Source organism: Typopeltis vanoorti, chromosome 10 (genome assembly GCF_054136105.1).
Source record: "Typopeltis vanoorti isolate ZY-2024b chromosome 10, IOZ_Tvanoo_1.0, whole genome shotgun sequence".
In the NCBI taxonomy this organism is placed as follows: Eukaryota; Metazoa; Arthropoda; class Arachnida; order Uropygi; family Thelyphonidae; genus Typopeltis; species Typopeltis vanoorti.
Window position 1 is genome coordinate 85666978 of NC_143558.1, and position 13387 is coordinate 85680364.

The 13387-nt window shown below is 35.5% G+C and overlaps 1 protein-coding gene across 5 annotated transcripts in view; it reads right to left on the reverse strand.

The window, feature by feature from the left end:
• Positions 1-13387, reverse strand: part of LOC150102559 (echinoderm microtubule-associated protein-like 2) — a 373793-nt gene that overhangs the window by 279155 nt on the left and 81251 nt on the right. For all 5 annotated transcript variants that reach the window (XM_090399817.1, XM_090399820.1, XM_090399815.1 and 2 more), the window contains one exon: positions 13037-13062. In XM_090399817.1, coding sequence (XP_090255943.1) covers positions 13037-13062 — 26 coding nt within the window. The remainder of the gene's footprint in view (positions 1-13036; positions 13063-13387) is intronic.

A 13387-nucleotide genomic window follows, 5' to 3' on the forward strand; every position in this document is an offset into this window, starting at 1 on the left:
TATCATATAGCCAAAGACTATCAGTTTTCCTTTTTCACCAATCTCATATAGATAAACAACCAAAAGACCAATTGAAACTAAAGTGCAAAGATGACTGATACCCAGGTGGGTTAGTCCCATCTGGGCCAACCACCTTGAATTGGCCTTCTCTGGCTGGGATTGCTCTCCAGTCATCCCTGCAATTGACTATAAGATTACATTGAATTAAGAGGATGGAACTATTTAAAAAACCTCTCATAGCAAGAATAGATAGAATTTTACTCCCCCCCCCCCCGTGAATATTGCATAATATATGACAGTCTACACCATCTAGTGATAAATTTGATATCTCCTAGAATGCTTCTTTCTAAATACAAGAAATGTCTGACTGAACAATAAAATTTACGCAATACAATATTATAAAGCATTTGGATGTCATTTTGCTGGTTTTCAAATCCATGTTTTGTTTTTTTCCTAACATTCCATAAATGGTATTTTAATTCATTAATTATAAAAATCAAAATTCTTTTCCCATTGCTGACAGATGGTGGGTATTGTAAAAAAATATCCTATTCTGTAGTAAATAGTGGCATGCCCAACACATAATCTGTTCGAAATATGCAGAGCAAGAGGGCAGCTGTAGAATGCATGTTCTACTTTTTCCAATTGGTAACATATGTCACAGATTGAATCTCCGATGTTAAAGTACCTCCATTTGATGGCATTGAGTGGAAGGCAGCCATATGCAATTCTACAAGCAAGATCCTTCCTGTTAGGGTACCCTTGGAACTTCAAGTTACGAAACAAAATATTGTTGTCCATACCCAATTGTGGAACTTCGCAGCAAAAGAGATTAAAGATTTCTTTATACCAAATTTTACTTTTTTTAATGGAAAGAATGTATATTCAGGAGTGTTTTAGCAGTCTTAGAGTTAAGCACAGAGTGTTATAGTATTCAGGAACAATCTTAGTTTTTAGACCTTTATAATCATTAACTCCAAACAGGGGAAGATGAAAACCCAAGTAGTAGCAGAGAAGGACTGCACATGTGCGATTAGTTTGCAATATTTTATGGATTTTTGAAGCTGTATTGCTTACATAGCAAAATTTTAAGACTGGAAGTCCAAATCCTCCATGTTCCGTTGATAATGAAGAAATTCCTTTTTAACTTCTTGGTATCGGCTGGACCAAAAAAATTGCAGAGGTTTACTATATAATTGCTTTTCTTCAGCTTCTATGATGTTTGTAATATTTATTATGTACAACTGAGCAGGAAAGATTATGGTTTTGAGTACTATGGCTTTAGAAGAAAAGGAGAGTGGCCTATTTTCCAGTCGTCTAACATTTTCAAGTTCTTGTATATAAGTTCTTGGACTGGTAATATTGGGTAAGTGGAGAAGGGAATTCCAAATATAACGAGGGGTTCTTTCTTTGGGGTTAGTTCAAAAGGAATGCCTCCAAGATCCAACTTTCCATAAACTTTTAATTTTGTCTTGTCTGCATTAATAATTAATCTGCTGCTTTTGTGCTGAATTTTTCCAAAATACCAAAAAATATATACAGCATATGGAATCATTATCCTTCAAAGTTCCGACTACATCATCGGCATATGCTAATACCTTATTTTCCTTTTTAATTGAAGGAACTGTTATTCCTCCAAGAACCAATGCAAAGAGCAGTGGACCAAGGACAACCTTGCTTGACTCCTTTTTGAATTTTTACTGGGTCTGACAGGAACCCATTAACTAGGAGGCAGGTAGTTGAATTGGCATAGGCTCCTTTGATAACAGATAGCAGTTTTTTACCTACACCAATTTGCTGGAGGATGTGGAATAGAAAGGGATGCTAAACATTATCGAATGCTTGAGTAAGGTCTACTGATAGCACTGTCATCGACTGCTTTTTCGTGTTAACTAAGCGGATTAAATTGCGTGGCAGAAATAGATTAACTTCTACTGCTTGACCTGGTACTCCATACACCTGTGTGCTTTTAATTATATATTTCATTCCAACTTTGAGCCTGTTATTGATAATGCAGAAAAATATCTTGTAGTCAGTATTAGATAGAGAAATAGGTCTCCAGCTGCTGATTAAGGTTAATCTCTATTAGGTTTAGGAATGAGGACAGTATAGCTTGCTACAAATTCACTTGGTATGTGTCTTGATGAGAGAAAGGAATTAAATAGTGTAACTAGAATGGGAAGAATAAAATCCCAGGCCTCACAATAAAGTTCTATCCCTAGACCATCAGTTCCTGGGGGTTTTCTTGTCTGGCATTCTTTATAGGCTGTGGCAACTTCAGTTTGAATATGAACAGGAAAGCCATTAATGTTTCAAGAGTTATAATTTCCAACAGTACTATTGTCTTCAAACAGATTTTTGTAGTGTTTTTGAAAGGAGTCAAGGATGTCATTAGTGGTGTATATGTCTTCTCCATCAACACAGATTTCAGTGATAGTCCTTTCTTTGCGAAATTTTGTAAATTATCTATTGAAGAATGGAGTTGTTGTGTTCTAAGTGCTGTTGTATTCTTATCTTAAAATTTCTTTCTTCTATTTGTTTCTGCCTTTCCAGTTCTATCTCTACGTTAATGTTTCTAATGATGTTGCTACATTCTATCCATTGCGTTGGTTTGTTACAAACTAGCTTCTCTCTTTATACAAGTCTTTCAATCTTTTCCTTTTGAGGAAAGCTTGTTCCTTGTCCCATTCCATCATATTCCACTTTACTACTTGTTTGAATTTTAACCACATATCCCATTTCCAGGTAAGGCTGAAGTACAGTAAAACCTCGATATAACGGACTAAATCAAGTGGGGGGGGGGATATCCGTTAAATCCGAAAGTCCGTTATGTAATAAAGTAGATTTTCCGAATATTTATGTTGACAAATTAACTAATTTACATGTTTTTACTTATGTAGAAACTTTTATGTAATTAAATTAAGTACTGCATCTATGAAAAGTTTAATTTCCCAGAAACGTTTTCTATATGTATTGCTTCTAAACTCACCATGGTTTTGAGACTCTAAAAAACAAGTCTGCAATCTATATCGAAATAAATAAACAAACTTCACACATTATCACAAATTTTTTTATTTTGTCTTTGTTATTTTTAATGTTCAATACAGTTTGCTTTTTTATGCCATATTGCTCACATATACAAGACACAAACAACCCAAATCCAACTGTTGCACGACTTCTAATTTTTGATTTAACGTTAAATTAATTCTTTTCCATTTGTCCATATTTTAAGGTTAGGGTTACAAAGATGTGTTTTACCATTCACATATATCTAATTTTAAATTTATATTGAATAGGCCTATAAAATGCATATGTACATAAACCATTCACTGCGATTAAACAAATGCACAATACTGGGCATGGCTAAGCGCATGTTGGACTGTCGGCCGGCATGCGTTAAAACTGCCGCAGAAAGTCACGCCATGGGACAAAAGAACCAATTACAGCGCGACTGGTGTGATTACGTGCTAATCATTTGCCGAACATGTTTTATGAGAGGTGACTCATTTATGTCGGCTAAATTACTACAGTGTTTTTCCAACATGTGATGGCCTATTCGCCAAAATTTGTTAAAAATAACAGGAAATTAATAACAAAAAAAAACTTGTTAATTTAATTATAAGCAAATCTTGGTTAAAAGAATTTTAAAATTAACAAGGTGTTAATTTTCACATGTGACATATGGACTGGAAATTTTGTCCATTAAATCGAGGTCCATAAAACCGAGGTTTACTGTAATGCAGAAGACATATTTTCATATATGAGTTGCCAAAAGGTGTCACACCTTGTTATTAAACAACTCTGGATTAGAGAAAGTTGTTGGAAGATTTTTCACTTGGTTATACTATAAATTAAAGATACCAAAAATTATATACTTGGGTTAATCCTTTATCCAAGTATAAGCAAACAAAGTTTACATCTAAAGTATTTTCAGGACTTGGACAAGTATTTTCCCACTTGGACTTAGATTTGGGTGGATAAAAAGTTCTTGATAAGAAAAGGTAGATTCTCTCTGAGAACTGAAGTTCTGCAGGTCTTTGAATATTCCAAATTTTCAAGTAGTGCTGTATGCATTTACAGTTGGACTAGATGATTGGCTGTTGAAAGATTTTTGAGGAAGCCAGAATGTGTTCTGGAGTTAACCATTTTATCCAGAATTTAATCCATCAACAAGTGTTAACCATTTTATTTAGAACTGTGCATAGGTAGCTGGTGAGAACAACTGGCCGATAGTTTATTGGAGATTTCGGATCCTTCCCTGGCATGGGGAAGGCTATGATAATTACCTTTTTTTGCCAGATATCTGTAAAAGCGTTCTCAAAAAAAATTCTGTTGAACAAGTTCAATAATTCATACTTGGCAGCTGGTGACACATGTTTGATCACTTCATGATGGGTGTTATATGGTCCAACAACAGTTGAGAGGCATTTAAGCAAAAAAACTAATTTCTTCTTTCACAAATGACCTGTTGTATTCTTCGGTTCTGCTAGAAGAAAACAGAATTTTGCTTTCCTGCACTGCATTTTTGGACAAGAAACTCAGTAGGTGGGTAAGAAAATACTACTATTTTGCTGAAAAATTCTTGGGGATATTTTTCAGCAAAATTCTCCCTGAGTGTGTCGACAATTGTGTATCCATTATGTTCAAGGATGGAGAGCTGTGGGTGAAGTATCTACCCATTCATTTTCCAGATTTTATCTCACACTTACTTTGCTGTTGGTTGCTCTTGTTATGGAAGATGTGCATTGGATCCAAGATTCTTTTTGGCTCCAACAATGGATGTGTCTTGCTTATGCTCAAACGCGTTTGAAAGTGATGAGGTTTGTTGTTGTTGTGGAGTATCTGTGGATGATACTCCAAGCTTTCTTTTTCTGAGCTTCCTTGGCTGATGTGCAATCAGAATCACACTATAGCTTAGGAAAAAGTGGAATCTGAATAGACATTTTGGGAACCGCAGTTGTGGCGGCTTGTGTAATAGACTCTGGCACATGACTCACTGGTAAGAGATGAGCTGACTATTGCAGAATCTTATCCTACTAGAATCTCTTTATGACCTAATCAGGCTCAAAATTTCTTTGCCTTATGTTAAAAAAAGTTTAATTTTCTTGACCAAAAAAGCTCTGGAATGACTTTTAATGGGATTATACTGATCAAGTGCATATAATAAACAACTATGTTATACCAACTAGTTTCACTAACTAAGGCTGTTGGCATCTTCAGGATACATAACTGATGTAAGGCACTAAAAAGTAAAAAACTGTTACAAACTATAATCAACCGATTTCAATTATATTAAACAAAGAACAGAGCACGTACAATACATGCATAGAGCGTGCATGATATCACTTGTTATTTAGGAACGTTCTATAGTTGGCACTATAATTCAAGAGTTGAGGGATCTAATAAGGGTCTTCCAGATCACGGGCAAGATTAGTCCTTGGTTCCTGTTAAGGTCTTGTATACAGCAGGCAACTGTTGTGGCCTCCTTAAAAATTCGGGAGTGGAAGTCCTCCTCCATGTAAGGAATTGTGCTTCTATCCCACTCTATGGTATGGTTCGTTCTTGAGAAATGAAAAGCTAACCCCGATTTTTCTTCTCTGTTATTATTGACGTCGCCTATGTGTTCTTTTTGCCTAATTTCAAGGCTCCTTGAAGTTTGGCTGATGTAATTCAAGCCGCACGAACAGGGTATGTTATAAACTCCAGCATATTTGGAGAAAGAATGGCTATCTTTTGGAGAACTTAAGAATTGTCTAATCGTTTCTGTAGGTTTAAAGGCCACTCTTATTTTATGTGGTCTAAGGAGTCTAGCAATCTTATTGGAAACTGTCCCTAAGTATGGAATGACGACGGTAGAACTATAACGTATATCATCTTGTTGTCTTTGTTGGGGTTCAGAGAAAAAGTGTCTTGTGGATGAGTCTTCGAGAAAATTCATTCATGGTAAGGTTGGTGGATATCAGGGATAGTTCTTCCTGGAGGTCTTGTTGATCTGTTGTAAAGAGAGAGGCATGGTTCTTCAACATGTGTACAATACTAAGTTTCTGAGAAATGTGGTGGCAGGAAGTGAAATGTAAATAACATCCCATATTGGTAGGTTTGCAGTAAACTGAGAGGTTGATACCACCATTCGGAAGCTTCTTAATTAAAGTGTCCAGAAATGATAATTGGTTATCTTTTTCAAGTTCTAGAGTGAATTTGATTGTGTGGTGTAGAGAGTTGATTTTGTTAAGTAAGTCGAACATGTCCTTTTTTGTGTGGTTCCAAACGATAAAGATATCGTCCACGTATCTCCACCATACTGTGGGTTTAGGGTCTGTTTGAGATAAGATTTTACTTTCAAAATCCTCCATAAAGAGATCAGCACAAGACGAAGAGAGAGGGGGCTACCCATTGCAAGGCCAGTCAATTGCTCATATATGGTTTTATTTCATAAGAAAAAGTTTGATGTTAAACAATGACGGAACAGAGAGGTAATGTCTTGTAGGAGCAAACTTCCTAAAATGTTGAGGACTTCCTCCACAGGGATGTTAGTGAATAGAGATGTAACATCCAGGCTGGTGAGTAAATCCGTATTGGAGATAGAGGTGTTGTTCAGTTTCTCAACAAAATGTTGCGAATCTCGTATATAAGTATCCGAATTATGGATGTGTGGTTTGAGGAGGCCTGCCAAGTATTTAGATAACAGATAAGTTGGTGAATTGATTCACCAACCAGTCCTAAGGAGTAGAAATTACAGAAATAATTCAATTTAGTGCTGTTGCAGTGCCAATGGACATGCAACTTGGTTGAGTGGTGGAGGTTCTATAGAGAAAGAAACTGAACTGGGGAATGAACTAACAAGAAGCGATCTGATATCTACAGTATATTTATCAGAAGAAATTAGATTATTGTGAGAGTGGAGAGGATTATCTGGTGGGTAGAAGGACAATTTGGGAAAGATTGTTGCTAATGGAATATATCTCAGCATCTCTTCCAACTTGGCTCCAACAATGGATGTGTCTGTAATAATCAAGGTGGCCATCACTACTACTCTGGAAAAAAGAACATTGTATAGTTTGAAGAAAAAGAAAGACATTATCATATTGAAGGCAGATAAGGGTTTGATATGATAATGTCTTTCTTTTTCTTATATAAGGTAGATAAGAGTTCCCACAATTCAACAGTGATTTTAAACACTAGTGATTATGAAGATAAGATTAACAGCTTATTGTCGGATACATCAACCTACTGTGTCCTAGTCACAGACCCAACACTAAAGAATCACAGTGACACAAACAATTTAATATTTCACATGGTGAACTGGTCTATAGACTTAAAACAAAGATTGAAATCCATAGTGGGTTTTCTATAAACTGAGAAAACCAAGGTTCCATCAGGTTGGCAGGTGACTAGTGTGTCTAGGAAGGGGAGGTTATTGTTTTCCTCTTTTTCCAGGGTGAACTTGATTCTAGGGTGTTGGTTGTTTAAGTGTGTTAGGAAGGAGAGGAGTGAATCCGGGCCATGTGGCCAAATAGCAAACACATCATCAACGTTAATAAAAAGCTCAGCCCCACAAAAACCTACCATATGGCTTCGCTATGTTGATGATGTATTTCCACAAGAAAGAGTACAAAAGCGATCAACGGGAATTTTGGACCATTCTTCCTGTAGGCATGTAATGAGGTCCTCAACTGCTATGGGGGGTAGACATCCCTAGACCTTACCTGATGCTCCAGTTTGTCCAACAGGGTTGAGATCAGGGGTCTGTGAAGGCCAGTCAAGTGTGGTGACGTCCATATCCACAAACCACGCAGTTACAGAAGCAGCCTCATGACACAGTGCATTGTCTTGCTTAAAGAGGCAATAGTCAGTTCTATATAAACACCACAAAGTAGGAAGCATTGCATTGTCCAGAACATTCAGATACCTCTCGGAGTTTAATGCTAGTGGCACCACACACACAGAGGTCCAAGGCCAACCAGGAAAAGCAGGACCATACCATCACACCGCCACCTCCAAATTTCATAGTTGGAGTTACGCATTCTAGTAAGATACATTCAACAGGCATCTGCCACACCCACAACTAACCATCTGCTTAGTAGAGGATGTAGAGTGATTCATCGCTCCATAACACAGTTTTCCAAGCTTCCACGTCCCACTTAACATGCTCTTTGCACCACTTAAGATGCTGCATGTTGGTTTGGGTAATGTGGGACTTGCACATTGCAATCCTACCATAGAAACCCATGTTGTGAACCTCAGCTCTGAATGTTTTTATACAGATTCATGTTCCAGTAGATGCCCAGAACTCTGCATTCAGTGTGTCAGCTGACAAAACATTAAATGCGGTTTTTTACATATTATCTTTCACAGCACCCAATGGTCATTTGGTGAGTGTGGTGGATTGTCCTCTGCAGGTAGCACTTGCAGATGACTCCCTGCACTTCCATCTCAGTATGGTGTTACTGATTGTTGACCTGTGATGTCCTGATTTGTCAACAATTTGCCAAACAGATAGGCCTACAACATGACATCCTATCATAATGCCTCTTTTAAACTCCTTTTGTTCCTTTCTCACAGCCATTTCACCCAGACACAGTTGCACTGACTTGGGAGTATCATATTCCACAAATTTATATTGGCTACAAATATGTGACTCATTATAAGGCATGATGCACCTTGCCCATGGAGGTGTCTATTGACTTCTTTCTCACACACACACACTTGATTTTGTGTGTGTGTGTGCATGTGTGTGTGTATGTGTGTGTGTATATCAACAATGGGATTAAAAAAAGCTATCAGAAACCAAAAACATGGAAAGTAGCTGGAGATATAAAAGTTTTGCAAACGTTATACAGCATAATTCAGAAGACTTGGTCACAAAGTGAATCCCAGATAACTAGAGTAGAACACTCATATGAATTTATAAGCCCTCTCCTGGGATATCGCCCATCTCCCATACACAACTTGCTAATACTTATCAAACAACCTATCTTTAATCCAGTGCACTAATCTACTATCCAACCCTATCTGTTCTAGTGTGTCATGTGACAATTATCAAAAGTTTCTGTAAAATCTAAATATACTTCTCTACATGCATTCCCCTTTGTCCAATGCATTTGTCATCCCATTATTAATAAGTATAGTAAATAGGCTGCTAAAACACAATCTTGCTTTAGCAAATCCATGCTATCCAAATGGATGCTATTGTCAACTCAATTGTTTCATATCATCCCCTTTATGATATGGAACAATTTTGCCCTCTTTTCACTCCTTTGGAACTTGGTCCAATGTGAGATTCATGTTAATAATGCAAGTTAAAACTGTTTAACTTCTAGAACATTCCACTCAAGATGCATGATATACCATCAAGTCTTACAGCCTTATTGACATCAAGTTTATTCGATCCTCTCAATTTCTCTCTATGTTACTTTCACAAGGATGAAACACCTTTATGAATTATTCATTTAGCTGCTTTAATATATGAATGTAAGTTGACATACTTCGAAAAATCAAAGATGGAAACTTACACTTATGTGAAATAAATTTAACACAATATAACTTTACAATTAAAGAATAATTTTCAAAAAAGCAGCACTAAAGTGTTAATATAACAACAGATTGTCAGTAAAATTCCCAATATTAAAAAAAAAAAAATTACAATAATACAATAATCAGGAATTTGAATAAAAATAATGCAATAATATTTCCCATAAAAGGGATAACCAAAGGCCATCAGATCTGTTTAAGTTTGGTCTAACAGCTTTAGACAACCAGTCGCCAGATCTCCCAAAGATATCACTTGGATTCCACTCCCTTATATTAAAGGGATTTCTGATGTATAGCTAAAGCTCTAAAACCTCTTAACATGGTAGTATCCTTTCATCCTGTGAGGAATATTTCTACTTGTCTTTCTTCACCTAACAACAAGCTTCTGTCACACAACCTTCCAGGTGCCTACCAGATCCCATGCTCTTGTGATTTGTGTTACTTTGGACAGGCTGGCAGATCTGCAACCATTCATTGGGAAAAACAAATCTTACATCCAGTACTATGAACTGAACAGTCTGGCTAGCAGAATTGCTATCTCAACTAAAGATAGCTTTTTGGAATAAAACTAAGCTTTAGCATAGAAGCAGATTCTTTATAGAGCACTGATATAAAGAGAGTTGTGAGAGCTTTCTACACTGACTGAACTTAAACAGATCTGATAGTCTCAAGTTATCCCATTTATTACATCATTTTCATGCAAATTCATATTATCTGTCACACAACCTTCCAGGTGCCTACCAGATCCCATGCTCTTGTGATTTGTGTTACTTTGGACAGGCTGGCAGATCTGCAACCATTCATTGGGAAAAACAAATCTTACATCCAGTACTATGAACTGAACAGTCTGGCTAGCAGAATTGCTATCTCAACTAAAGATAGCTTTTTGGAATAAAACTAAGCTTTAGCATAGAAGCAGATTCTTTATAGAGCACTGATATAAAGAGAGTTGTGAGAGCTTTCTACACTGACTGAACTTAAACAGATCTGATAGTCTCAAGTTATCCCATTTATTACATCATTTTCATGCAAATTCATATTATTTTATTAGTGTATTTTTTTTTAAATTGGAATTTTACTGACTTTCTATAGCATTTTTTTTTTGAAAATGATTCTTTAATTGTAATGTTATATTGTGTGTCATCATTAATGATAATATGAAATTATCAATCTATGATAATATGAAATTATCATAGATTGATAATTTATATTATCATAGAATTTTCTTCTATGGGTCATAGATTGATAATTTCATATATGATAATATGAAATTATCAATCTATGACCCATAGAAGAAAATTTTACAGTTAATAAATTTACTTCATGTAAGTTCACATTTCCATCTTTAGTTTTCTAATTACTCCTTTAGCACCTCTACTGCATCTTCTTCTTCAGTGGTTATCATTCTATCATTTTTCACTAACCAATGTCATCCTTCCATAATCATTCTTTCTCCTGTATAAAAAAAATTTCTAGCATTTCTTTTGGCCTCATGCTGCACTTTTGCTACCCTTACCAAGCAAGTCACCTTTCTTGCTCACTCTTTGTACTCTCATGAAATTGACTATTACCACTCATCTTGATCTGCCTCCATAATGCCTTCTTCCAAATTACATACTTCACCTCTTTAATCATCCATTTCATGCCTATCTTAACTGATCTCCTGACCTTGGGAATGAATACTGCCTCTGCCAGACAGTTCCTGAGCAGCACTGATCTCCTTTCCATCCATTGCTTAAGATTGTCATAATCACTAGCCTTATAGTTCCACATATATCCCTTGCATGAATACAGGCTTCATATGGCTGGGCACCAAAGTAATCACTTCATGGACACTTTTGTGAATTGTTAACTTTGTTAATTGCCATGCTATTATATAAATTATTTATTTATGTGTTGCTAGTTATTTGCAATGAGATTTTTAATACTTGCTCACCAGAACAGAGAGAGAGAGAGAGAGAGAGATTACAGCCCTCCCCTTTTTTAAAGGATACCAACTGACACCTGATTTCTGTGTTGGACAGTAATAAGAATTGCAATTTCCTGTATATATAGGTTTTTGTCAAACAATGAAAGGAACAAAACAGCTGTATATTGCTTTTGCATTATGAACTATATACATCTGTGATGTTTGTTTACATCTTAACTGCATCTGAAGCAGATGTTCAGAACTTGGATTCTATGAGGTGAAATTACATGTCATCAACATATCTGAAACCCAAACCTTGGGTTTCTTAGAGGTAGGATCTACAACATATTGCTCAAAAGTATCCTGTGAAAGTTGGAAAATGAGCAGAATAGTAATACCGTCTTTTTGCAAGTAAAAAGTAAAAACTAAAACTGCAGGCCTCTTGTGGCTGAATAATTAATGTATCTATGCCCAACCAACAGGCTGTGGATTCAAATCCTGCCACTGACATGGATGTTTTGTAAATGTCTCTAAGTGGTAGATGAATTTTATTGGCTTGTGGTGAAACAATCACCCTGCTTAATGGAGATCAGAAGTGGTATGAAAAAGTTCTATGGTCTCTATGTAGATGACTAGATTTTCGTATTATCTAACCCTTCTGTCCAACTGCCATATTAATATTAATGTACCGTACGCTAACAGTCTTTTGCAGGATTCACATAAAAAATAATTTAAAAATAAAAATAATAATTTAAAACTCCTCTAACTTTGACCAATCAGCTAAAGTAAATGGTTACTTTCATGAATTTAAAAAAAAAAAACGTTGTATATTCTAGGTATATAGGAATATTCTGGATTATAGTTTCTGACAAGGCTCATACCAATTAGGTAAACAGGATCCAATTAATTAGACTTTGGTTGGGTTGGCTGAAGCCAAAACAATTAATATTAAAAGATCAGAATACTGCTAGTTAATTGCATGTGTTTCTCATATACAGTGTTTATGAAACCAAGTAATTCACCATCAAGTGAAAACCCATTATTTTATAAAGTGTCTCGCATCCTAGATGGAATTCAAAAACCTAGTTCTTTCCAAATGTCACAATATCTTTATGACTACATTACAAGATGCTAACTAAAGAATAAAAAACAGCAATAGGCAGCAATGAGCAATAGGGATTACTAACAACTTCACAAGACTAAATACGTAAATGGGGATTTGGTTGCTAGAGCATGACAACTGAAGATCAGTTCACAAAATCTGAACAAAACAACAGTTCCACCAGTATATTCTTTCATGGTTTCCTCAAGAAGGATATCAAGAGCTTCTTTTCAGACCTATGTAGATCATGGGATCTTGCAGGATGGACATGGCATATATGCATTACAGACTATTATTACAGAGAAATTACATAAATTATTTTTTGGATTGGGCTAAAATTCTCATGAAATTATAAACAGAATGATTTCATGCTGTTTATGAATCCAGATTAGTACATATTTTCAATATTCAGTTTTTCATATTTTAAACTTCAATTTAATTACCATTTATACTATTATATATATATTAATAAGTAAGATGAAAACTGAACATACCTTGATTCACCACAGCTCCTCTAGTGCTAAAAATAAATATATTATTTATAAGAAATCAATTTATAAAGAAAGGATAAAAATACAGATTATTTTTTTCTTCAATAAAATTAAATGTGGCTCTCACACTACTACTTTTATCAAAGATAAAATTAATATACTGTATCACTTCATTATAATGCCCCTGAAAGAAGCAACACACTGTGTAGTTAGAATTCCCATAACAGAAGTCATTCTGGTATAATTTATCTCGAAATAAACCTTATCATGCTACTTTTTCATGCATGCTACTGAGTAACTCTTTAATCTTCTTCTTCTTTGTGGAACTAAAAGGATAAAATTATTATACTAATT